The following is a 26,870-nucleotide window of genomic DNA, read 5'->3' on the forward strand; positions in this document are numbered from 1 at the left end:
ATTCTTTGGTTCTTTCGGTAAAGTCACGTAGGTATAAAATAAAATAAATCACGACATTTCGGGCGCAACACAAGCGTCAATCATCAGGTGGGAATGCATGGTCTGCTGCTGATGATGGATGCTTGTGTTGCGCCCGAAACGTCGTGATTTATGTTATACCTACGTGACTTTACCGAAAGAACCAAATAGTATGGATTTCTGCAGTCTCGAAAGCTTCAAATCAAGGTCACGTGTAACATGATCTTCTCTCTCTCTCAATGACATTCCAAGCCCGCAACTCACCACGCTTCTTTGAGCAATTTCAGTTTTGATGCATCATAGCAGATACACTAATTGACACATACATTGATTAAATATTTTTAAAGCATTCTTAGGCACATTAGTATTTCATAAAGATAAACTCGTAAAGCACTAATGTATCATTTGTATGTAAAGTAAGCTACGGGTTTTCACACCTGATGATGATTGCTTGTGTTGCAGCCGAAACGTCGTGATAATTTTTTTGTTTTATATTTTTACTATTTTATTGTTTCCCTTCTACGTGACTTTACCGAAAGAACCATGAAAATAAATCCCTGCAGTCACGAAACCTTTAAATAAAAAAATATATCTGGATACAGTTCTATCCGTGAGCTCCTCCGGCGGACGAGGCTGCGTTGGCTTGGTCTTGTAGCCCGCATGCCCAAGCAGCGTCTGTGTGGCCGGCAAAATGGGGCTAAAGGCCACGGACACGGGCTGGAAAAGAGATGGAATTATGCGGTACGAGAGGACATGGAACTGAGTGTATTTGCCGAAGACTTAGTACCAACGGTGGTTAACCATCGGCCTCTGTGGAGGAGGAGGAGGCTCGTGAAGGACGCTGAAGCTGCTGGGCAGTTGGAGGCAGTCGCCCTCCAGCAACAACGGAGGGCGGAGGAGCGACGCTCACAACAACGAGCGGCGGTTAATACGCAGCAAGTTGACACATTGGGGAGCCCAGGTGAGGCCTCTTGCCAGTCATCTCAGTCGACACATGGCACCTGGGTCTGTCCCGTGACCTCATCATATCAGTTCAGGTGGCCGCACAGTGCACGTAGCCTGACACAAAGCGTGTGTGGTGACACTTGCTGTTATGTAGGCACACCAGCTGCTAAGCAACTATCTTACTGACATGTACGACAATGAAGACCCACGAACTGCTATGGAACCGAGAAACTCAACGCATTCTTCAATTACACTGCCCCAAAATTAAAAAAATGTATACTGTATAAAAAATAGTCGACTTTTGGGCAATGGTCCTTCTTCATAGCACATACACGGGAGAGGATACAGAGAGATAGAAGTGGATCACAAAAGTTGGCTGAAGGCGAACTGAATATAAAATAGTTATTTCTAATGACCAGTTGTTTTAATTGGCATACGAATAGTTACCTAATAGTAGCGATTTAGTAACGAAGGCGCGGAAACTAGAAATAAATTAAAAGTCAGTATCCCAACGTGAACTTCTGAAGCATCCGCAACTGCTGTGCAACTGAGGCGCGCGAACTGCTAAAGATTACGACAGGCGCGTTTACGAACGGCGACGTTAATGAAGGCACGGGAAGTGATGAGCGTTTACTACGTTTAGGAGCTGTGGTGAGCCTTGAAAAGACTCGCCATGCCTAAGCACGCAGAGAGACGTCGTCCTCAACGACTACCACCACCAACAACAACCCCCCCGCATGATCGAGCTCACGGCATCGTGCCGCTCACCACCAAGCAACCTCGCGAACATCATCACCAGAACCTCACCGCTAATCTCCTCGTTAACCGCCGGGGTTGTGTACTCACAGTCGCGAGAAGCAGCAGTCAGCGTAAGGGCAGGGGGGGTGGGGTAGAGGGGTGTGGACACTCGGGGTGGGGGGGTGGCAACTGAGTCCGAGGCGCGCGTGCTCCCAGCGGTGTCAGCACGGCTCGGGTGCGGGAGGCAGGCGGCGCTTTCCCGGGCAGAGTCCTCCAGGCAAGGGCGGGGGCTTCGGGCCGAGAGTGCGGGATCCGCTCCCCTCCCCCTGCGGATCGCTTCCGCCGGAAGTGGATTCTGCGATATATCGTACAATGCCAGAGCCGCGATAATCGTCGCTAGTGTTTAGCTGGATCTCTTCACAATCGCGGAAAAATGCCCCCGATTATGCCGAATGATGTAATTACGGCACTCAAATTGTGCTTCATGAAGTGGTCACTAATTGTTGTGGTGGGTTTACTCTCCAACACACCGGTGTGCTTCATGAAGTAGTCACTAATTGTTGTGGTGGGTTTACTCTCTAACACACCGGAGGGCTTCATGAAGTAGTCACTAATTGTTGTGGTGGGTTTACTCTCCAACACACTGGTGTGCTTCATGAAGTAGTCACTAATTGTTGTGGTGGGTTTACTCTCTAACACACCGGAGGGCTTCATGAAGTAGTCACTAATTGTTGTGGGTTTACTCTCCAACACACCGGTGTGCTTCATGAAGTAGTCACTAATTGTTGTGGTGGGTTTACTCTCTAACACACCGGAGGGCTTCATGAAGTAGTCACTAATTGTTGTGGGTTTACTCTCCAACACACCGGTGGGCTGAAGTAGTCACTAATTGGCACGTTTTGTTTACGTGACAAACCTTACTAATTGGCTGTCGGGTGGTGGCGGGTTACGACACATTTATTATTAATTGTATTTACTGACAAGAACATTTTCCTGTTTAAACAAAAGCATAGTGATAAATAACAAACACTAAACGAAGTTTTAAATAACTACAGTTCCGCTTTGCAAATGATTTTACCAAGTAATTTTACGGCATAGCCAGTATCATGATGCCATACATTTACAAATCATGTCCAGTCTTATTCTTTGTTCTTTCAGTAAAGTCACGTAGAAGGAAAACAATAAAATAATAAAAATATAAAACAATAAAACTCTCACGACGTTTCGACTGCAACACATGCAATCATCATCAGGTGTGAAAAACCACAGCAAGAATATTTGAAAAAAGTGGCGTTTTTTTCTTTTTTTCAAAATTTCTTGCTGTGGTTTTCACACCTGATAATGATTGCTTGTGTTGCAGTCGAAACGTCGTGAGAATTTTATTGTTTTATATTTTTATTATTTTATTGTTTCCCTTCGACGTGACTTTACCGAAAGAACCAAGAATATGAATCCCTGCAGTCACGAAAGCTCTAAATCAAAATGTCCAGTCTTCTTCATCTTTCGCCCGGCTACTGATGCTGGACGCAGGGCGACGACTACAATGTCACATTCAGGTGGTCGAACCACAAAACAACCGCGTCAGGAGCAGTAGCGGAGTAGTGTGCCTCATCGCTGTGATTCCTCCTTCGTATTTGTGGATCGGGGGGGCATTGCTTCGTTACAAGTTGATGTACGATCTGTTCTGGATGACCACAGTCACACACTACTCATGGAGAGGGTTTAATGAAGTGGACGCGGTTGAGGGTGGACCGTGGTGGAGCTTCGTGAAAGATCAAACCCCAGGAGGGGGGAGGATGTACAGTGAGGGAAAAAAGTATTTGATCCCCTGCTGATTTTGTACGTTTGCCCACTGACAAAGAAATGATCAGTCTATAATTTTAATGGTAGGTTTATTTGAACAGTGAGCGACAGAATAACAACAACAAAAATCCAGAAAAACGCATGTCAAATTTTTTTATGAACGGTACATGGCCCCCCTGCACACAATTTTGGACAAAATCCTCTCGATAAAAAAAATACTGAATGCGTAAAAACAAAACTACATTGTATTGTAAATGTGTTTCCATTTACATTTCCCAGAACAGAACCTTTTAGAGCTGGCATCCCGCCCGTGATGTAACTTTGAGGGCATTCTCTGACATGACGTCGGCTTAAATTGTCCGAGACGAAGTTCCGAAAGAGGAAGTGATCCGTCGCCGTGCCTTGTTGCTCAATGATGCCGATGATTTCGAAAAAGTCTCTCATCAAGCATGCGCGGTGGTTACCTCTCTTGGCAGCGTTGAGCCGTGGAAACCCTTGTGGAAATTGCACGTTCCCATGGCCGGAACCAGTCGACCGGCAGTGGTGGCCCCACTTTGGGCAGAGGTTGCCGGCATGTGGTCGACTCCAGGAAAATCTGTCAATTGAAATGTAAATTCGAACATTATAATCCATTGGGCGGATTATCCTAGTTGTGGATTATCCATGCTGGAGAAAAAATATATTTTAATTCTCTTTCTTCACACACTGGCTTAAGTATTAGTCGCTCATCAACTCTCTGAGGGTCAGTGGTTCAGTGCCCACGTGATCACAAGCAAGTTGGCAAGCAAACCTTTTCGTTTATAAGAAGCACAATGCACAATGTACGGATGGGTGTACAGTATTTATGTATGTTGAACTTTTTTCGCACCGTGCTAATCAGAGGTGCCAAAAACATGCTTTTATAGCCTAAATAAAAAATGTCTACACGTTTTTTTTTTAATCCTGACCACACCTCCCCTATTGCCCCTGGATAATTGAGAGCTGAGTAGTTCTTACTGCATGGAGTGTAACGTTTTAAATGGAATTAGCACTTTGAGGGCCATCAATATACAGTACGCAGGCTTCCATGAAGACACGAAAAGAGTCCACCTTTATTTGTTACAGATCTTGAAATTGAGTAAAATAGTTTGACATTCGTTTAACCTATAATTTTCAAGCAGCCCAAGTGTAATACAAAAATAACTTGTACACTAGGTTCAGAAAATTCATAACCAGTAATGTGCTTGTAAATTGCGTGAATGGGAAATGCGTGATGGTTTTCTAGAGTCGTGAACTTTTCTCAAGTTGGCAAGCAAAGCATTTGTGGCAAGCACTTTGTGTGATGTTCGGTGAACGCTCGCATTGACGGTGTAGTTTACAAAGTGCAAGAGCTGCCTCTTACTGCAGCAGTAGACGCGTTACATCTCAAACATACGTGTCTGCAGATTCCTCAACTGCAGCGGTAGAAGTGTAGAGAATGTATGTACGTTTAACTTCTTTTGCACCGTTACGTATCCTTGCGAATCAGAGGTGCAGGGGAAGGACAAAAAAAGAAACACAAAAAGCAGTTCTTAAGAAACGCGTTTTCAATCTAGGTGATTTAAAAGTGCATAGCTCCAGTCGCTTCCTAATATCGGAAGGAAGAGCATTCCAGACGGACGTAGAGACACTACACTGAGATTGTATTAATAACATATCGGTGGTGGCTATGCATGCCTGTCATCCAGTACATGTACTGTGGAGGGAAGAATTGGTGGCTCACTCAAATGTTTCAAAACACCCTTCCCGTCAGCGTCGAGCTGCCATACCCTGGCTTGCCAGAAGAAGGCAGTACAGAAAAATGTGGACTCCATCTGATCATTTTTCATACTTTTGTTGTGACACAGCGCCGACTGCTGTCCAGCAGCGGCAACTGCGGTGGACAAGCTTCCGTCTTCAGGTGGAAACCGTCACAGCAAAATTGCTGTATCAAATCTAGAATGCGGTGGACAAGTTAGCGCACGCGCCGTTGAGCATATACACGGCCGTGTGCCGGCAGGGCGGAGGAACTGGGGCAAGGGTCACGATGGACCTCATAGGGAGGTCCCTGGAACCCTCTGGCGGGTTCGAGAAGGGAGGCGCGGCTAGGGCGGAGCCAGGCCGCGCCGAGTAGAATAAAAGCAGCGGAGAGCGAGAGCTCCGGGCTGCCGGTTCTGTGAGTGGACTCGTCTCAATTTTCACATTAACATTTTTAAAAATCCTGTTCATGTTGCCTGGGTTTTACCCAGTCTAAACATTTTTTTATTTTACCAGGTAAGGTCCATTGAGCTACATTGGTCTTTTTCAGAAGTGACTAGGCCACAAATGATAGCTCAACAAAGTGGCTTATGTGGAAATTTACAGCAGCCAAATACTCTGAATGCCATTTTCTAAATGTGGAGGGAAAAACCGGAGGATCCAAAGAAAATACACACGACCACGGGGAGAGAGACATACAAACTCCAAATATACAGGCGTCAGGGTTGGGATCGAACCCACAACCCCCTGTATACCCAGTGAGATAGTTAACATCACTTGGTAAAATAAAAATAAATAAACTAGATTTGAAGCTTTCGTGACGGCAGGAATTACTCTTTGGTTATTTTGGTAAAGTCACGTAGAAAATAAAATAATACAATATGACGTTTCGGTTGCAACACAAGCAACCATCATCAGGTAAGAATGAATGATAAAACACAGACACGGGAACACCATAGGCAGACACACATGCACAGAGACACACAAAGACACATCGAGCGAGACACACACCAAGACAACACCAAGACAAACAGTTTGTCTTGGTGTGTGTCTCGCTCGGTGTGCCTTTGTGTGTCTCTCTTTGCACGTGTGTCTGCCTATGCTGTTCCTGTGTCCGTGTTTTATCACTCATTCTTACCTGATGATGGTTGCTTGTGTTGCAACCTAAACGTCGTATTCTATTATTTGATTTGATTTGATTTTCTACGTGATTTTACCGAAAGAACCAAAGAGTAAAAATAAATAGTTTAGTTTTTCCTCAATCATCTCAGTGTTAAACGAGTACCTCGCACGGCGTGTGAACATGAGCATTGGGAAGAAATGGCTGTGAATGTGATGCCAATAACACTGACCCTCCTGTGTGCCATGCCAGCATTAATGTACATTCTGTTTTCCTATGACGTGGTTCAGTAGTTTCGTTCCTGAAAAACACCTTGTTATGGAAAAATCGAGTTTCATATAATATAGGATAACACGTGAGATGCATATGCAGGCTGAACAAAGACTGAGGCGTGTGCGTAGCATCTAGAAGCATCCAGCAGCATCCCGTCTTGTGTGATGCTCTGCCGAGGCAGCCGTACAACCGCTCATTCCTACTCATGCGACGGAGTTCCGTTCACTCAATCGTGATATATCCAATTCGCATCTGCATTATAAAAAAATGTGTTCCCTATAATACATTCATCGCGTTGTATCCAATTCGCGTTATTAAAACACGCGTTATAGGGGAACAGACTGTATAGGAATACTAGTTGCTTCATCACATCCGTGTGTAAGGACAGTACGGGGGGATGTGAGGACAGTTCGGCTCCCCATGGCTGTGGTTACTAATTAACGTGGCGGGAACAGACAGGGTCACGTGAGGGTAATATGGGACCTAAGGGGCCGTTAATAATGATTGATGCTAGGGGCACTGACAGGGTCACGTGAGGAGAAGCACGGGACCTAAACGGTCGTAAATTTTAATTAGGACAGAGACAGACCGGGCCAGGTGCGGGGAGAGAGTGTTCGAGAAGAGGGGCGTGGCCGGGTCGTGAGAGGGATAAAAGCCGGAGTGGAACAGGGCTCTGGGCTGCTGTTGTGGGGGAACCGAGGAACTGCCGTCGGCGTCGTCATCTTGGAGCGGGTCGTCTTCATCGTCCTGGAGTGAGCACCTGGTAGTCTTGGAAGGCTAGGGTTATATTGTCTCCGTGACTGCTACGCGTCCGCTCCTGTGTAGCTAGCCAACTACACAGGGAGCGTCGTGTAGAGTCACGTAAGTTACCCAAGTGTATATAGTCACTCGCGGTTACTTGTTAAGTTATCAGTGAGTCGGCGGACTTTATTAATAATAAAGATATATATAACTGAATAAGAAGGTGTCTCGGAGAGCTACAGTACACATGGATCGACGCTTTTCGAGGCTAACCATTGCATTGTCCGCACGAGACCACAGTTCTGGGCCATTGGCGGGCTTGTTTTTAATAATAATCACGTGCTTTTGTAAGTTGTTCTAAAATAACTTTAAACGAATTCCCATCTTGCAAAGTGCCCCTTGGGGGGGAGATGGCTAGAACTCGAACGATTGTGCACCCAAAATCTTGGCAAGCACTCAGTGCCTCGGCGAGATGGCGGATGTTTGCACAATGGATGTAGGCAGAGGAGAGAGTTCAGCTGCCCCTCTTCACAGGTCAGCAGAGCCACGTAATCAAAGCACCCGTGACTCTTTTGAGTCGGTGCGCGCTGCTCACCAGCACGTGTCAGCAGAGGGGTAGTAGCGACATCGTCAGCTCAGGGAGGGGTGGTCTGTAATCGATCGGGTGGGGGCCCAGTATTTGATTTGTCTCGCCCAGTCGCTACCTCGGCTATTATATTGTCCGCGATATATAGCCTCGTCAAATAAAAATAAATGTGGAACGTAAATGAAAGTATTATTACTCAAAAACAATTGAAACCGCGTATTAAAAACGTGTTTTTGTTCTTTCACACTGTTGTTGAAAACAAATGTCATGGTGGTTGTCAAGGGGGGCCCCAACTCGTAGCTTTGGCCACCAGGTGGGATCAAGGCACCCACTGCTCGCACGCTCGTTACGCTACTGCGTGCCAGCCCTGTCTGTTTAACACGTAGGCTTGCGCGAACAATATCCATAATAAAGGGGGGTTTTTGGGTTATATCGCGTAAACATAAATGTGTCATTAAACCTGCCACCACCCGACAGCCAATTAGTAAGGTTTGTCACGTAAACAGGACGTGCCAATTCGTAACTATTTCAGCACACCGAGAGTAAACCCACAACATTTACAATTCGAGTACGGCGTTTCGCTGGTGACTACAACCAGCTACATCAGGCGATAGCCAAAATTATCTATCGCCCCATGAAGCTGGTGTGTTGAAGAGTAAACCCACTAAATGTACAATTCGAGTATGACGTTTCACTGGTGATTGGAACCAGATTCATCAGGCCATAGCTAATTCTGGCTATCAGAGCCCTGTCTGTCCAAGAGAAATCACACAAGACCGTGCTACACAGGATGGAGCTCTGGCTCCATCTCCCAGCCCGAAGTTCAATTCCCAGCCACAGCTAACACCGGTGGTATGGTCACCAAACAGTGCTGCTTTGTGCGTGTGTCCTGGCACTTCCAAAGTTACACACCTATCTGTTGTATGGATTTATTAATTTGTTTTATGATTTTTTTCTTGGTAGTAGGGTTTTCATTTGCTTGGTATGTACGTGTTGAGCTTCTTTCGCGCCGTACGTAGCCAACCGCATATATGGGATTTGACCCTTATATATAATTAATGTATCACGTTGTGGGATGCTGTTGGCATGAATGACGCTTTATACAATTACAGTAGAATTATAACCCGTGCGTTTGGCCAAATCGGTTTTCTTGGTGCTCTTGATTGGTGCTCTCTCTCGTTCATCAAATATTTTTATTTCACAAATACATTCTTCAGGCCCATCAGCACATTTATCCAGTTTTCCTAAGCGTAAACTGTGCAGTCAAAATTTTTTTGAAAGTGTAAATATTAAATTATACTATAATTATTTGTTTCATTTTTCATTACCTTTGTGTGTAAACTAAATGGTTTTAGGTGTTATGTTTCATAAAAAATATACATTTTAAAATTATATTTTTTAAAAGAGCTAATTAAATGTTTTTATTTATTATTTACTTTCAATATAAGCCGATATGGCTGGTAGGAGTATGTGGGCAATCATTAAGGGACTACATGCAAGGCAAAAGGTTGGAAGCCACTGGTTTTTATTCCTCCAAGTTAAAAGTGATGTATGGTCAGGGCCGTCCATAGGGGGTGTGGTCCCCCCACCCTCCGATGCGGGGCCCCGGGCAGTCGCCCCGATTCGCCGTGATGGCTCTGTGCATAGAGATTGTTTAGAAATGCACATAAACATTAAGACTCAGTTTTTCAACAAAAGTGCTCGACGGTTTAAAATAGTTACGAGCTAATCGCTGGCCTAAGTGGAAAACCTACAATAACACGCACACGTGCCCTGTGTCCGTAAACGTTTAAAGTTCGCTCGTTTATTGCAACGCCTTGTGACGTTTATTATTTTATAACGTGGCTCGTATTTTTTGATGTTCCCCTGTTGCAAACACCGCTTGCGGTGGCACTCGAGTGTCTTGTGACCGATGCCTGTGTACCACGTTCCAGTGGCAATTCAGAATAAGAATATCTATTCATTCTGGAGGAATCCGATGAGCTATCAAGCTCTTTTTCACTGATGTCCAGTGGGGACAAGTCATAACGTTACAACGTTATGAAAAGTATAGGAAAGTTCAAATACATCACTCAAATACATGCAAATAAAACTTTTTTTATCTTACCATCTAAAGCCCAGTTGAGCTATTAGCTTCATTTTTAGAAGCGACCTGGCCACAAATGACAGCTCAAAGCAGTGGCTCATCGTCGTGTGCAAATCCCACGAGGTAAGCCAAGCCCACTGGCACTCCCGTCTTGCCTTAACGGCCAGGCAGGATCAGGACGGAATTTAGCCAATTCCACGCACAAGGTGTCGACCCGCCACACATTTCAATGGCGATTCTGTCCAATACCCGAAATGAGCCAGAAGCGACATTATTGGCTGGTTCGAGTTGGCGATGCTTAGCTAATCACAAAGGTTTTGGGTTATGTTGCGTAAATATAAACACGTCAGATCGCGTAAATATAAGCGTGCCTTTAAACGTGCCGTTAACGATGCACTGATATTTACGCGATCTAACCCATAAACCTTTATTGTGAATAATAGTCGCCGCGAAAGCCTACGTGATAAAATCCTTAGCTGAGTTTGCGTTTTATGAGCGTCACAATAGAACCCCTATTACATTCACTGATCTTCCATGACAGAATCCCTGCTAAAATTCCATTCAAATGAATATAGGGTCATTTTAACTTGGGGATAGCCCATGGAAGAATCGCGATTCCTGCACGACGCGAGCAGTGTGACTATCGTAGGAATCGCTCAGCTCTGATGGAAGTTGTAACATTTCAGCTGAACTTACGCCATGAATAACAGACCGATAAGCATTAACTGTGTTTGTCACTATCACTGAGCATAAATATATCAATGTTTCTGTACAGCATTTTGAGATACTGTACAATAATTTATCGGAAGCGACCTGGCCACAAATGAGAGCTCAGTGAAGTGGCTTATCATGTGAAATTGTATAGCAGCCAAATACTCTAAACGCATGTGTCTAAGTCTGGAGGGAAAACCCGGAGGACCCAGAGAAAAATCCACGCGACCATGGGGAGAACATGCAAACTCCAAATATATGGGTGTCAGGGTCAAGATCGAACCCACGACCTCCTGCATACCAGGCGAGGTAGTCAACATCTAGCCACCGTGGCGCCCATACAGTCACTCTGTGAATACATATTACTGTATATTATTCAGGAAATACAAGTTTACAGGGAGAGCCCTATTAGTAAGGTTACAGAAGGGCGGGTTTGTGTTTATCCAATGGATAAGACACTAATACACAGCGGTGGTTGGTGCTGGCAGGTTATGTGGAGATGGTAGAGCACAGCACTTGGCAGGATGACTTGTATGTATGTTGAACTTCTTTCGCACCGTGCTTAGATAACCCAGCTTATCCGGGGTGCGGGGGGAAGGACAATAAACTACCGGTCTGAGCAAATATAATCAGAATATGTATTTGTACTACAGGAGGAATCCGATGAGCTATAGAGCTGTTTTTCGCAGACGTCCAACAGGAGCGGGTAAGAACGTCGCCACAACAACAAACAGGACAAAAACACGATAGGGGCGAAAAGTACAGAAAAGGCAAACAGATTCACCCAAAAACATACGAATACAACTAAACCATACCCATCCTACCGGGCAAAGGCCACTGATGTATAAGAAGCAGCGTGGACATTGTGTCTCAGAGTAGACCGACGGATAGGATCACAACCCTCCATCTATTTGACTAATTGGGAGAAATCTCAACCCTCTGGAGTTTAACACGCAGCCGCTCAAGTGACAAATATCACGCGCGGTGGTGACTCGATGGGTGGAGCGCTCCTCTGACCGTTGGGAACTTGTGATGCCATTTGGGCCCCCATCATCCCCTCTGGCATTGATAAAATGTGAACCACTTTGGATGTGCGTGTGTTGAACTTCTTTCGCACCGTACGTAACCAACAGCGCTAATCGAAGGTGCTGGGGAAGGACAACTAAACACAATAAAGTGATTTAATTTAGTTGTTTTCATTTATTTTTATTTTATTTTTTTACCTACGTGACTTTACCGAAAAAAAACCAAAGAGTATGAATCCTTGCAGTCACGAAAGGTTCAAATCTAGAAACAAAGCAGTTTTAAATAAATTAGTGTTCAACCTAATGAGTATTTGAGAAGTCAGCAGTAATTATCCTTACGTAGGCGAGCCCTCACCTCCACTGGAATAAACTTCCCCTGTAACAGGGCGATCCAGATGTCTTGTTACCCCTATTTCATTCTCTAAAACGTTACAAGACATCTGGACCACCCTGTGTACATGAAGCAGCACGCTCCCTGAACCTCCTTCCGTTCCTCTCTCAAAGCCTCACGTTATCTTCTCTATCACCAATTCTCTTCATCTTTCCTCCCCAGGCTCCTCTCCACTCCATCCCATCCCTCCCCTGTAGCCCTTTCGCTCGTTTCTCAGTCTGCTTGTTTCTGCTGAGGGTGGCGGCCCTCTAGCCATTCCGTGATCCCTAATTACCCCTCGAACGCGGTCACTCATCCCTCAATCCTCGTAGCACGCCTCTGCCATCCACATCATTCTGTTGTATGTACGTTTTGCAAGCTGCGTCAAGCGTCTCGCGTGAAGGCGTTTTACAAATATGCAATTAGATAAGAAACTAAACTATTTTACCTTACCAGGTAAGGCCATCCACAAACGATAGCTCAACGAAGTGGCTTGTCAGGTGGCCTTAAACACGTTTCATTTTGACCGTCCTACTGAGCAAAGAGCTCCGAGGTGGAGAACGCCGTCACGTCAGCTATAACGTTGTCACAGTAGCGTCGTAATAACTCGGTGATTGATTAAAATCGGATTTATCTGAATTGCTAACTGCACAGGAGTTGCGAGGCAATGATCATGACTCCCTGGAGTGCTCCACAGCTAATCGGCGCGCGCGAACCAGGTGCGGACATCGGTGAAAAAAAAGAGCTTTATAGCTCATCGGATTCTTCCAGTATACATATTCTGATTTGAAGTACTTCTGAATCCAAATATGACGTTCGATGGCTATGGAAATTCTATTTATTTTTAAAGTGATCCGTTTACATTGCCTATAATTTGCACGCCTATTGTGTTTTTTTTGTATTATTTGTTGTTGTAACGTTCTAACCGGTCCCTGCTGGACATCTGTGAAAAAAATAGCTTTATAGCTCATCGGATTCCTCTAGTATAAATAATATTGTGATTCTGGGATTGAGTGACCACCTCTTTCACGTTACCAGCTCTGGTGAAGCACATTTACCCTCGAAAGCCTCACAAGCGTCTGAAGAGGATATGTTCAGGGGTGGTTCCTGCCAAGTTTTCGCAGTATGTGGCGATGTTTCTGCTGTGTACATCCAATTCATATGCAGGTGTTTTTTTGCATTGGGATAATTGGTCAATGTCAGCTTCATTCTAATGGGGGGTGGGGGGGGTTTAGCTATGGGAGGAAACTTGGGAGGCCGGAGAAACCCCATACGGCACAGAGGGAGAGCATTCAAACTCCAAGAACACAGACACGCGGCCGAGTCCACAGTCGAACCCACGATCTTCTCTGGCTGTGCGCACAGCGGGCCACCAACCCTGCCGCACGTGTGGGCCTTGTGAAGGTGCGGGGGAGGTGCGCTCGAGGCTTTGTGGGGGGGAGGGGGGGGGCTCGTGGGTGGCTCGGAGCTACGGGGGGGTCGTGGGGGGCTCACAGTCCGTGGGGGGCTCCGGGGCTACTGGGTGGCTGTTGCTCGTGGGGGGTTCGGGGCTACTGGGGGTTCGTGGGGGGCTCAGAGCCCGTGGGGGGCTCGGGGCTATTGGGGGGCTCAGAGCCCGTGGGAGGGCTCGGGGCTATTGGGGGGCTCAGAGCCCGTGGGGGGCTCGGGACTATTGGGGGGCTCAGAGCCCGTGGGGGGCTCGGGACTATTGGGGGGCTCAGAGCCCGTGGGGGGCTCGGGGCTATTGGGGGGCTCAGAGCCCGTGGGGGGTTCGGGGCTACTGGGGGTTCGTGGTGGGTTCAGAGCCCGTGGGGGGCTCGTGGCTACTGGGCGGTCCGTGGGGGGCTCGGTGCTCGTGGTTGACCGCTCCGATTCATTTCATTCCGGAATCGTTTCACTGCCACCGTGGGTCACGCGCCCGGGCTGGGAGGGGTGGGGTGGGGGTCACGTGACGTAACCCACTCAGGTGGGCGGCGGGGGGTGATGCAGTTATGGGGGTCGTCACGTGACGGATCAGCTGATCGCGCCACGTGGGGTGTCCGCATTCCGTCGCCGCCGCTTCCTCTTTAAAGGGGCCGCGTCCACGTTTGTGGGTCGCAGCTCGGCGTGGCCACAAACTCCACCGCCGCTTCTCGCCTCGCTCACCTCCACCAACACCTCCACCTCCCTCCCTGCATTGCCTGAAATTGCTTCTTGACTACGCGAGCCCAACACCTTCACGCCGCTCGCTTCCTCCCTCGCCGTGACCCTGCCAGCAGCCTCTGACACCAAGCGAGGTGAGTTGGTGGCGGTGGCGGCGGCGGCGCCCGGGTGTCCCGAGGGGCCGGTCCGCGTGGTGGGCTGGCATGAGGTGGTTGCGAAGGGGGTGGTGGGGCTTGATGTGGTTGTGGTTGTTGTGGCACAGTAGGGCGCACAGGTGGTGGTGCATCGGGCCAGTCATCGCGGTCGGTCGACCCGTGGCACCTGCTGGGTCTGTCCCGTGACCCTCGTGCCAGCGGGCGTTCGACACTTCACGTGGCCTTAACGTGCACCTAGCCTGGCACAAGCGTCGTGGTGACGTGATCATCGCTTAGTGGCGAATGGCGGTTGTTGTTGTTGTGGGGAGCGGTGGTGTACCGGTTAAGGCTGCGCTACGTGGAGACTCGAGTTCGATTCCCGCTCACGGCCACCAACACCACCGACGAATATCTGAACCGGTCCTGGGCTTTCCCCTAGGGTCGACTCTGCCTCAAATGGGTACCTGGTGCGGCGTGTAAACATCGCCACTTGGGAGAGACAAAGGCGGCCGGGCGTGTTGCTGGCCACCCATTGCCTCGTGTTCCGTGCCGGCCTTTCAAAGGTGCTCGCCAACAGCACTTGGGCCCTGCAGTCTGTTCAGGCTATACGGGGCGGGGGGGTGGTCGTGGTTGTTATTTGTTGACTGTGTCTCACTCGCCGAATGCAAACAAAGGAAACGCAATTTGGCGTCTGTGGAAAAAAAAAGAGCTTCATAGCTCATCGGGATTCCTCGAGTATAAATAAAGAAGATTCGGATTCTGAGCTCCCCCGCTGAATTAAATACCCCCCTCCCTGACCCAATCCACCCAATCGCGGAAGTTAAGCCGAGTAGAGCCTGCCCAGTGCTTGGATGGACGACCGTGCATAACAGGTGTTATAGGCTGCTGTCTATGTTGTGGGCAGCAAAAGGTCCGTGCAGAAAAATCTTTGTACTGCACACACTGTTCTCGTGTGCTCCGGCGTCTACGCTGTCCGCTTTTGCCGACTCCTTATTGACCAGAATGCGTGTTTATACTGGAGGAATCTGATGAGCTATAAAGCTCTTTTGCACACACGTCCAACAGCCCCCCCCCCCCAGTCAGCGCTTTATTGTCAAAAGGGCCGTGCCGTGTACACATTCATCGGACGCAACTTTCTTAAATTAAAATGGTTGCAGTTACGTTCCACGTTTTATTTTAATCGAATTAAAGCGGTAACGAAATATTGCGAAGAGGCACCACGAGAAGCTGTCCTGGCTGCATTTTGCGAAGGTGGAGCGCCCCCTACGGCGTTAAATGTTCGAGACCGTGAGCGTAACGATGTGTACTCTTTGGTTCTATTCGGTAAAGTCACGTAGAACCAAAGAGTATGGATCCTTGCAGTCACGAAAGCTTCAAATCTAGAACGGAACGATGTGGTTAGGGCAAGAGGAGCCGCCGTATACCCGGTGCGTCAACAATGTTTTAACATCTTCTTTGGTTCTTTCGGTAAAGTCGCGTAGAATGAGAATAAAATAATAAAATAAAATAAGACAATAAAATTCTCACGACGTTTCGGCCACAACACAAGTGGCCTTCTTCAGGTGAAGGAACAGAACTGTCGGGACGACAGAGCTACAATGAACGCTGCTAAGATTCGTAGCGTCTTTTAAGCTGGGTGAGAGAAGTGAGGCACCTTGACAAAGGAGTTTACAAATCAAACAGGAGAATTTAGCATTGAAATAGCTGTGGGATTAGCTTGTGACTGGTCACAGAAATAGCTGTGTTAAAGTCAAAGCTTACACATCCACAGAGGCACCTAGTACAAATCAAACAGGATAATTTAGCATTGAAATAGCTATGGGATTAGCTTGTGACTGGTCACAGAAATAGCTGTGTGAAAGTCAAAGTTTACACATCAACAGAGACACCTAGTACAAATCAAACAGGATAATTTAGCATTGAAATAGCTGTGGAATTAGCTTGTGACTGGTCACAGAAATAGCTGTGTTAAAGTCAAAGTTTACACATCAACAGAGGCACCTAGTACATGGACGCCAAAGGGGCTGCAACTACCCAACCGTCATACAGTAAACCGATGTGGAAAAAAAATGTTTTAACACTTATATGTGACTATTCAGAAAGGAAAAAATATTCTCAGAAAGTGTTACAACAATTTGAAGCACCCTGTTTAATTGCTTGGGTTCGTCCGTGCGAGACAAATCAAATGTTGGGCCCCCCCCACCTGACCGATTGCCGCACCTTTTGAGCTGATAAAGTCGTCACTACGCCACTGATTTGTCGGCACCAGTTTGCGAGGTTTCGGAAGCAGAATATTTATGTATAGTGGGGGAATCCGATGAGCTGTAAAGCTCTTTTTCGCAGATGTTCAGTGGGGGCGTGTCAGAGAGTTGCAACAACAAACAATACACAAACACGATAGGAGTGCAAAGTATAGGGAAGGTAAGCGAAGCGCGTTTAGAGTATTTGGCTGCTATAAATGTCCACGTGATAAGCCACTTCGTTGAGCGATCATTTGTGGCCAGGTCGCTTCTGAAAAAAAAACTATATAGCTCGGTAGGGCCCTTACCTGGTAAAATAAAAAAAAAGTTTATTACAGCCTTGTAAATTCGATTCTGCTGATGTGGCGCTCTCACCTGGTCAAGCTATAAACGTAAACTTGAACTTGTGTGCACTTTAATTAGTGACCGTGTGGGTGATTCATCACCGTGTTTTGCCCGTCCATGCATGAGATTCGTGGCTGCGTGTACATGGTTGTGTGTGTGTGTGATTCGTGACATTGTGTGTGTACATGTTAATAATGCGTGTGATCAGTGAACGGCGTATTTGTGGGTGTGCATGCCCGTGTGTCTTCATTTGTGACAGCGTGTACACGTTTGAGTAACAATGTGTAGTGGGTAGCACTCTGCTACGAACCACGCTTACGGCCAATATCGTTGACGAATATTTCAACTGGTCCAATACATCCCCTAGGTCGACTCGGCCTCAAATGAGTACCTCGTGCAGTGCGTAAACGTCGCCAACAGAGGGAGAAAGGCGGCCAGGAGTGGTGCTGGCCACCCACCCCCTCGTGTTCCATGCCGGTCTTCATAGGTTCTCGCTAATGGCACTTGCCCCTCCAGTTTGTTAAGGTTACACGGGTGATCTTTATTGTCTGTGTGTGCGTGCGTGCGTGCACAGGCCATGCTGCTGTTGCGCGTGCTGTGTGCGCTGGTGTCCACGTTGTGCGTGCTGGGCATGGACAACGGCCTCATGAGGACTCCCCCCATGGGCTGGCTCGCCTGGGAGCGCTTCCGCTGCAACGTGGACTGCAAAAACGACCCCGACAACTGCATCAGGTACCGTAACACTCCCCGATGTACGCCCTTTCCATTCCGCGTACGTTCGCTGTACCGTACCCAACTTATTGATACCCGGTCCCATTGTACGTACTGTGCGTAGCTCGCCGTGACGTACTCTCGAGGTTTTACGAGCTTTTACCATCGAGACCCAAAGTTTTTTTACGTTGCACGACGAACATTCAAGCGCCAGATGGCGCCCACTCGTTAGTGTCGTCTGACTGGCTTTCGTCTCTTTTAAGTGTACATGGATTCGTGGAATATTTTTGTCCCCCAAAAGACCGTATTTACTTTGAGTGTAATCTGTTTTTTATATAATAAACAACTAATAATACATATGATATAATGGACAAAGCAATATATAAATAATATACTGACTTTTCACACCGATCGTTGTTAGGGTACAGATCCGCAATGGGTTACCGAGCATCCTCTGGTTCGGTTCTGTACCACGTTACGATCAACCATCCCATCGCGAGTCGTAGTACAACCACTACTAATAGGTTCTGGAGCACATTACGATCCACCATCCGATCTCCTTGTTCCGATTTCTGTACTAGTGTTTAGGAACGCATCCCGGGCAGACCCCGGGGTAACGCCTCGTAATTGGCAACAATCGTGGTAATATCTCAACTTACAAAAGCAATTCCACTATACAACCAGAGGAAGACCCCCCCTCCCCCTCCCGGCCAACATCTCTGATGCCTGCTACTCCACCTGGACACGGCTTCTCTCATCAGATCGTACCGCGCACCTCTAGCTAAACTAAACTTAAATTATTTTTTATTTTACCAGGTAAGGCCCACTGAGCTATCAGAATTGCCCTGGCTACAAATGATAGCTCAACGAAGTGGCTTATAATGTAAAAATGTATAGCAGCCAAAGGAAGGACTACAAACTGAAGCACAGAAAGCAGTTCTAACGTGGTAACTGTAACCCCGCTTCCCTCCCCCGTGCCCCACCTCCGCTAGCGAGCGACTCTTCAAGGCGATGGCGGACCGCCTGGCAGAGGACGGGTGGCGCGAGCTAGGCTACGTCTACGTCAACATCGATGACTGCTGGATGAGCAGGCAGCGCGACGCGCGGGGCCGCCTGCAGGCCGACCCCGAGCGCTTCCCCAGCGGCATCAAGGCCCTGGCCGACTACGTGAGCAGCGCCGCTCGCCGGCACCGACGGGCCCTGGCTGCCACGCACTGGCTCGTGTTTGTCTCCGTGTGTGTGTGTGTCTTTGTGCTTCTGTGTGTGTGTGTGTGTGAGCTTCTGTCTGTGTGTGTGTGCGCGCTTCTGTGTGTGTGCGTGTGCTTCTGCCTGTGTGTGTGTGTGTGTATGCTAGGGGGAACGGTAGTGTAGCGGTTAGCGCGCTGTGCTACGAACTCGGCGACCCGAGCTTGATTCCCGCTCACGGCCAACACCAGTGACAATTATCTGAACCCGGTCCTGGGAACTCCCCTAGGTCGACTCGGCCTCAAATTAGTACCCGATGCGGCATGTAAACATCGCCACTTGCTAACAGCACTTGTTGAGGCTACAACGGTGGGGGATCTTTGGTGCGTGCGGGCCGGCAGGTGCACGCGCGCGGCCTCAAGCTCGGCATCTACGAGGACCTGGGCACGCTGACATGCGGCGGCTACCCTGGCACGACGCTCGCCGACGTGCAGACCGATGCCACCACCTTCGCCGAGTGGGAAGTGGACATGCTCAAGCTGGACGGCTGCTACTCCAACTCCTCCGAGAAGGCCGAAGGTACCGCCGGCCACGCGGCGGGGATGGGCGCGAGGAGGGCAGGGGCATCCGTCCTCCTCCTCTCTCCTTGGGACACGGTTAAAAGGAAGATGTGCCACTTAGTTTCCTGTTCAGCACACCGGTCTGTTGGATAGGAGGAATCCTGTTACAGGAGGAATTCTTCACATATCTGCCTACCGCCTGATGAGGCTGGTTGTAATTACCAGTGAAACATTGTACTCTGAATTTATGGGTGCCATGGTGGCGAGATGTTAAATCTCTTGCCTGGTGTTAAAGCCTACGTGTTAAGCTCTTGCCTGGTATACAGAAGGTCATGGGTTCGATCCCAGCCTTGATGCTTGCTGTATAATTGGAGTTCGCATGTTCTCCCTGTGGTTGCATGAATTTTTCTCCGGCTCCTCTGTTTTTTTCCCCTCCACATTTCGAAATATCAGTTAGAGTATTTGGATGCTATAAATTTCGATATGATGACAAGCCATTGTGTTGAGCTATCATGTGTGGCCAGGTCGCTACTGAAAAAGAGCTATTTAGCTCATAGGCCTTACCTGGTAAAATAAAAATTGTTTATAATAGTTTATAAAAATAAAAACGGTATTAGCTTAGGCCGCGTAGCGCGAAAATCGGAAGCACATTGTTGCCAGGTCATAAATATTGCCGTCTCGTCCTCGACTGAGTGTGGCTAAGATGTGAGCAGTGGTGGATGCGGCCTGTTTGTTTGTGTGCTGTGTGGAAGCGGGCGGCCTCCGGTGGCCAAGGCCACGTGGAGTCGCGAGCCGCGTGCTGCTCGGCCTTGGTGCGGAGCGAAACGCGGAGACACCACCCCACCCCACCACTTCTCCCCCCATGTGATGAACTCCCTCCCTCCATCTCTGTCTATCTGTCTGCGCAGGCTACCCCAGCATGAGCCGTGCCCTCAACGCCACGGGCCGCCCCATCGCCTACTCGTGCAGCTGGCCGGCATACGAGGGCGGCCTCCCGCCCAAGGTGGATCCCGTCGCCCCCTCTAACACCCCCCTACCTCCACCACCAAGCCTACACCCACCTCATGGGTACCCAAGGAACTGGATGAGTGCAGGAAAACGTAGGGAACGGTGATTGTGTTGATGAAGTTCCTGGGACGTTTGTGGAGGTTGTTAGGAAGTGCAGTGATGCACAGAGATACTGCGCGAAGAGTCTTGGCTTTTCTGAATGTATGGCGAGTGATTTTTTTTTTTCTTTTAGGATAAACCCAGAAAATGAGATCGAGCTAAGGGATGCATTATATTAATGTTTTAAGAGGGTGCCGCAGTGGTGAGATATTAACTACCTCTTCTGGTATGCAGGAGACCGTGGGTTGGATCCTGACCCTGACACCTTTATATTTGTAGTTTGCATGTTTCTCGCCCCTTAGTCGCGTGGATTTCTTTGAGTCCTCCAGGTTTTTCCCTCCACATTTAGAATCAATGTCATGTATTTAGAGTATTTCAATGCTATAAATTTACTCAATGATAAGCCACTTCGTTTAGCTATCATTTGTCATGTTGGCTCTGAAACAGAGTTATATTGCTCCATGGGCCTTACTTGGTAAAATTAAAAAATACTGTTAAGTAGTAATAGTTTTAAATAGTTTTTGTGTCTTCATCTCGACTCTTCGAGGCTTTTGGCGTCAGCCGAGAGCCAAAGGGGCCTCTAGCTCTAGAGGCCATTGCTTGTCCGCTCGCTCGTCCAGGGGTTGATGGCATTCCCTGCGGGCGGTGCGGCAACTGCAGGTCAACTACACGCAGCTCGGAGACATCTGCAACCTGTGGCGCAACTACGACGACATCGAGGACTCGTGGGATTCCGTTCAGTCCATCATGGACTGGTGGGGCGACCACCAGGAGGTGCTCATCCCCGCAGCTGCGCCCGGCCGCTGGAACGACCCTGACATGGTACGGCACCGCCCGCTGTTTTCATGTTAAAAGCAAAATTCACCACTCTAGGCCTTTGGTGTGCCAGTCCTACTTTTTCACGAAATTGCATATTTTTCCACCAATATTTGTGTCCCGTAATATCCGTCACGTGACAGTCGCACCAAGGAATTTAATCCTCATAGCTGGAATTTGTGGAAAAAAAATGGGCACCACGGTGGTGAGATGTTAACTCCCTCGCCTGGTATACAAGAGGTCGTAGGTTCGATCCCGACCCTAACGCATGTATATTTGGAGTTTGCGTGTTTTTCTCTTAGTGGATTTTTCCCCGGTTCCTCCAGGTTTTCCCCTCCACATTTAGAATCAACATGGCGTGATTAGAGTATTTGGCTGCTATAAATTTCCATGTAATGATACGCTAATTCGTTGAGCTATCATTTGCGGCCAGGTCGCTTCGGGGGAAAAAGAGAGCTAGATAACTCAGTGGGCCTTACCTGCTAAGATAAAAATAATTTAATAGTTTAGTTTTTAGTTTGTGCATTCGTTGGTGACTGGGCAGAGACTGACGACTCACTACGCTCGAGGACCCAGTTTAATCGCACGCAGGCAGCGGCTGAAACCTGGATGCGAACCCAGCATTCAGCGGTGCCAGCTCACCGCTTCTCTTCTCGCGCGGGTTCCGAGCAAGAGCACCTGCGACGGCCGCGTGGTGTTTTTGCCCACAGCTGATCGTGGGCGACTTTGGGCTGAGCTACGACCAGTCGCGCGCGCAGATGGCTATCTGGGCCGTGCTGGCCGCCCCCTATTTCATGTCCAACGACCTGCGCAGCATGTCGGCCGCGGCGCGTGAGCTGCTGCAGAACCGCCTCCTCATCCAGATCAACCAGGACCCGCTGGGCCATCAGGGCCGGCGCATCATCAAGGTGAGCCGAGACGTTGAAACATTCTGTCCTCGCACGGTGGTACATTCCGCCCCCACATGGTAGGACACTCCGTCCCCACACAGTGGTACACTCCGTCCCCACACAGTGGTACACTCCGTCCCCACACAGTGGTACACTCCGTCCCCACACAGTGGTACACTCCGTCCCCACACGGTGGTACACTCCGTCCCCATACGGTGGTACACTCCGTCCCCACACGGTGGTACACTCCGTCCCCACACGGTGGTACACTCCGTCCCCACACGGTGGTACACTCCGTCCCCACACGGTGGTACACTCCGTCCCCACACGGTGGTACACTCCGTCCCCACACGGTGGTACACTCCGTCCCCACACGGTGGTACACTCCGTCCCCACACGGTGGTACACTCCGTCCCCACACGGTGGTACACTCCGTCCCCACACGGTGGTTCACTCCGTCCCCACACGGTGGTACACTCCGTCCCCACACGGTGGTACACTCCGTCCCCACACGGTGGTACACTCCGTCCCCACACGGTAGTACATTCCATCGTATCCTTGTCACTCTTTTGTCGCTACAACCATGGTGTACTGTAACCACGAGCTTCACTCATTGGTGTTGACCACCCATTTTGAAAATTCGGTCCGCCGGACTGGCCGAATCATCTCGTGCATCGCACCGTCTTCAACCACTACGCCTGCGATTCACAACAACAACACACCCACTCAACCAATCACTCACTAACTCACCCACCCACTCACTCGCCACACTGCAGATTATGACACTTCTCTTTCTGCACTGCTCCACGTTGGAATTCCCTCCTGCCTACATACATAGTATTTTCTCCTAGAACGCGTGTTGTTTTCATAACGCGATGAATGTACTAGGGAGCAATTTTTTTATAACGCGGATGCGAATTGGATATAGCGCGATCGAGTGAACGGAACTACATCGCGCAAGGAGGAATAAGCGGCTATACGGCAACCTCGACGAAGCATCACACGAGGCGGGATGCTGCTGGATGCTACTAGATGCTACCCACGCGCATCAATTTGCTTGGCCTGCGTTCCACATTTCGTGTCATTGCGGACTGTTGCTTTACCCTATATTATTTATGACAACGTGATTTTTTCCATAACACGTTGTTCTTTAGGAACGCAACTCCCAGCATTTCTAGGAGAACAGGCTACACTAACGTCTCTCTTGCCGAGCTTTTCCAGTCGCCTTGCTCGATCCTGCCCCCCCCCCCTCCCGTATTCTCCGGCTGGCCCCGCCTGACCGCCTCTGCGTGTGTCTTTGCCTGGATGCTGTCTACCCCGTCTCTCCAGGAGAAGTCCCACATCGAGGTGTGGTCGCGGAACCTGACTGACGGTGCGTGGGCGCTGGCGTTTGCGAGCCGCCGCGTGGACATGCCGTACCCGTACAGCGCCACGCTGGCCGCGCTGGGGGCTCCCGCAGGCTCCCAGTACTGGGTGAGAGCCGGTAGTGTCCCTTACGGGGGTAGTGGCTGCCCTATGGGTAGATGTGTCCCTGTCATAGCAATGTGTTACTCCCGCCACTGGTTCAGGGATATATAAACAAGAGGTGAGCGTCGCCTCAATGCTCGTTTGAGCGATTCATCAGTTCAACAATTTTTTTTATTTTACCAGGTAAGGCCCACTGAGCAATATAGCTCTTTTTTTTTAGGAGAGACCTGGCCACAAATGATAGCACAACGAAGTGGCTTATCGTGTGGAAGTTTATAAATCGCACGTTGATTCTAAATGTGGAGGGGAATTCCGGAGGACCCAGAGATATATCCACGCAAACCACGGGGAGAGAATTACGCAAACTCCAAATATATAGCAGGCGTCGGGGTCGAGATCGAACCGACAACCTCCTGCGTATCAGGCGAGGAAATTAACATCTCTACACTGACTCACTGATGGACAAATTATGAAGTTTCCTGCAATTGTAAATGCCTCCGCCCACCACCCTCCAGAGGTCTCACAGGTGTGCGTGTGCATTTATCCCGCAGGTGATTGACGTGTTCTCGGGGAAGCAGATCGGCACCCTCAAGTCCGAGGAGAAGTTCACTGTGTCCATCAACCCCAGCGGCGCCGAGATGTGGTACCTGAACCCGACTGGTGCCACCGCCGTCGCCGATCGGCCCCTGTGGATGAAACCGCGCGCCCGCATTCCCGTGCCTCCCGGCAACGACTTGCTGTGATCGCAGCTCAGGAGGGAGGTGTGGTGGTTGGCGGCTCGCTAATTCCCAGTTCACAATTATCACGGTTCTCTCTGCGTCGCATCACAATCAACCCCCAACACTTACTACTACTGCTATGTTTCATTATTTTACCAGGTAAGGTCCCACTGAGCTATACATAGAGCTTTTTCAGGCAGTGACCTGGCCACAATTGATAGCTAAACGAAAGTGGCTTGTCATCATGTGGAAATGTATTGCGGCCAAATACTCTGAATGCACATCGATTCTAAATGGGGAGGGGGAAAACCGGAGGACCTGGAGAAAACTCCGCGCCACCACGGAGAGAACATGCAAACGGCAATTATATCGGCGTCAGCGTCGGGATCGAACCTACTACCTCCTGCATACCATGCAGGAGGTAGTTAACGTCTCGCCTCCGTGGCGCCCCAAACTTAACCCTGCAGATGAAGGCTAGTGCTGTAATTATTTTATACAAATTTTAGCCTTCAAGTGTAGGGGGCCACATGCCTGGAAAGTTGCATATCAGCGTTGTGCCCCGCAATGACAATCCAAGGGTCTGCCCAAATTACTCTTGCAAATAATGAGACTCCTCCTGGTCTTTTCATTTGTCAGCTGAGTTAAACAAAATAAACTTGAATTCCTGGCACAGTTCCCCAAACGAGAACTCCCCGCTGATCCCTCGCTGTCAGTCATTTGCAGCAAGGAGATCCTGGGCCTTTTCCCTTGGTCTCCTCCACCCAGCAGGTGCCCTAAGCAGAGAGAGAAACGTGGTGGGCATGGTCGTGATGCCCAGAATGCTCTAGCCAGACCGCCCGTGTCATGCGGGCAGCCGCACTGCATCTCGCTTTCCCGAGATGGTCTCGAGGTGAGACAAAAAGCCATTTGATCTGTACCCTGAAGGTCACCTTCACTTGCTGTGCTCACCGTGGGATGCTGCGCTGGGGAAATTAAAGTTGTGCGTAGATCTGTGGGGTACATTGGGCAAAAAACTTGCGTGGAATGTGGTGTTGCACAAAGGGACTCTATAATTGGTTAAATTGAGGTCACATGGGTTGAGTCCTGGGCAATGCTTATTCTGTACAAAATGGATGGTGGCTTTGTTTTCTTGACAAATGGTGTGGGTTGAATTAATAAAATGAATTAATTCGTTAAAAGGTATTTAAAAAAATATTTTTTACAAATTCACATTCATACTGCCTCTTGATTGTTGAGTTTACAGTCCTGAGTCGGAGTATCTGCCTGTTGTGAATTTTATAGAGTGGTGTCTTTGCCTGGTTCGATTGAGTCGTTTCAGTTGGAACATTTTGAACATGGCGTGGGTCGATTGGTTCTAGTTCCTAAGCTTTTTTTATCTTGATCTACTGCACATCGTGTGGTTAGAATGAGTTGTCATTGGCTATAACAGCCCAACAAGTTTCAACTTTGTCATTATAATGTAGAAAAAGTTTGTGAAAATGTCTGTGACGTGTTGAGCAAGATGTTGCCTCCTACAAAACTTCCTGTGGCATGAATTAAAAAAAATCCTGTTCCAAGAATTACAGCGAGACTCCTAACTCACTAACTAATGCGAGTGTTAACTCTTAAGACGAGTGAACCCTAACCGTATGCTTCCTTGAATGAGAAACCTAAACGAAACGCCAGGAATCATGACCAACCTGATAACAGTTTCCAGTGCTAACAGATCATTCCAACCAATATTGGGATTCATAATAGATGTATGGGTTCGGCCACAATGATCTGGTCAAATCATGTCGTGAATTTACCAGTGAGTTGAAATAATAATAATTGGCCTGTGGAAATGCTTGTACACGTGACAGTTTAATTTGTTTGCCCGTGTCAGATGGAAGGTCTTACGACACGACGGAATCGATGCCAAGTCCCGTACTTGTGATAATACTCTGCAACATTAACAGTGCCTCTTCCTCCAATTTTCATATCTCACTTCTTTCAAGCCTAAACCAAAGATCGTGAATGATAAACTTGACCCAAACATTAGTGCTAACCTGATTTAAATGATTTGCACTGGGGTGATGCTTGTGTGGAATGAAAGTTGAAAAGTAAATGTGGTGAGATCGGCAAACAGAATAAAGAGGCTTTGATTTTTTGTAAACTTTCCGTGTCATGTTTATCTTTTATTTATTATTAATATAATAAGAGCACTTGTAACCTGCACAGTTTTGCAGACGGGTTAAAGTTTGCACGTGACTAGAGGTGCGGTGCCCAACTCTATCTTGTTTTTTTTACCAGGTAAGGCCCACTGAGCTAAAAATATATTTTTCAGAAGCGACCTGCCTATCATAAATGAGAACTCGACGAAGTGGCTTATGTGGAAATTTATATAAACGCACGTTTCTAAATG

General features: G+C 48.4%; 2 protein-coding genes across 4 annotated transcripts in view; one reads left to right on the forward strand and one right to left on the reverse strand.

Annotated features, from left to right (window-relative positions):
- Nucleotides 1-1,994, reverse strand: part of LOC116946152 (zinc finger CCCH domain-containing protein 7A) — a 46,402-nt gene extending 44,408 nt beyond the window's left edge. The window contains exon 1 of one of the 2 annotated variants that reach the window (XM_032961060.2): nt 1,810-1,994. The gene's annotated coding sequence lies outside the window, so the exon portion shown is untranslated. Of the gene's footprint in view, nt 1-1,770 lie in introns of both variants that reach the window. The other variant, XM_032961061.2, reaches the window with a different exon arrangement.
- Nucleotides 854-26,621, forward strand: NAGA (alpha-N-acetylgalactosaminidase). Of its 2 annotated transcripts, none has more exons than XM_076069860.1 (9): nt 854-979; nt 17,607-17,764; nt 18,736-18,910; nt 19,330-19,507; nt 20,397-20,491; nt 21,256-21,417; nt 22,122-22,319; nt 23,631-23,774; nt 24,320-26,621. In XM_076069860.1, the coding sequence occupies exons 2-9, from the start codon at nt 17,610-17,612 to the stop codon at nt 24,509-24,511; spliced, it is 1,299 nt and encodes a 432-aa protein (XP_075925975.1). In that variant the 5' UTR covers nt 854-979; nt 17,607-17,609; the 3' UTR covers nt 24,512-26,621. The 2 variants fall into 2 exon arrangements, with proteins under 2 accessions (XP_075925975.1, XP_032816955.1); XM_032961064.2 differs by lacking the exon at nt 854-979 and adding an exon at nt 14,192-14,447.
- Nucleotides 26,622-26,870: the final 249 nt, after the last annotated feature.

Source organism: Petromyzon marinus, chromosome 26 (assembly GCF_048934315.1).
Source record: "Petromyzon marinus isolate PM22_M1 ecotype Great Lakes invasive population chromosome 26, UKy_Petmar_22M1.pri1.0, whole genome shotgun sequence".
Taxonomy (NCBI): domain Eukaryota; kingdom Metazoa; phylum Chordata; class Hyperoartia; order Petromyzontiformes; family Petromyzontidae; genus Petromyzon; species Petromyzon marinus.

Coding starts and splice junctions, on each gene's coding strand:
- NAGA (XM_076069860.1), top strand. CDS start 17,610: ATGCTGCTGTTGCGCGTGCTGTGTGCGCTGGTGTCCACGTTGTGCGTG. Junction 19,508..20,396: donor CTCCTCCGAGAAGGCCGAAG/GTACCGCCGGCC, acceptor CTGTCTGCGCAG/GCTACCCCAGCATGAGCCGT. Junction 22,320..23,630: donor AGGGCCGGCGCATCATCAAG/GTGAGCCGAGAC, acceptor CCGTCTCTCCAG/GAGAAGTCCCACATCGAGGT.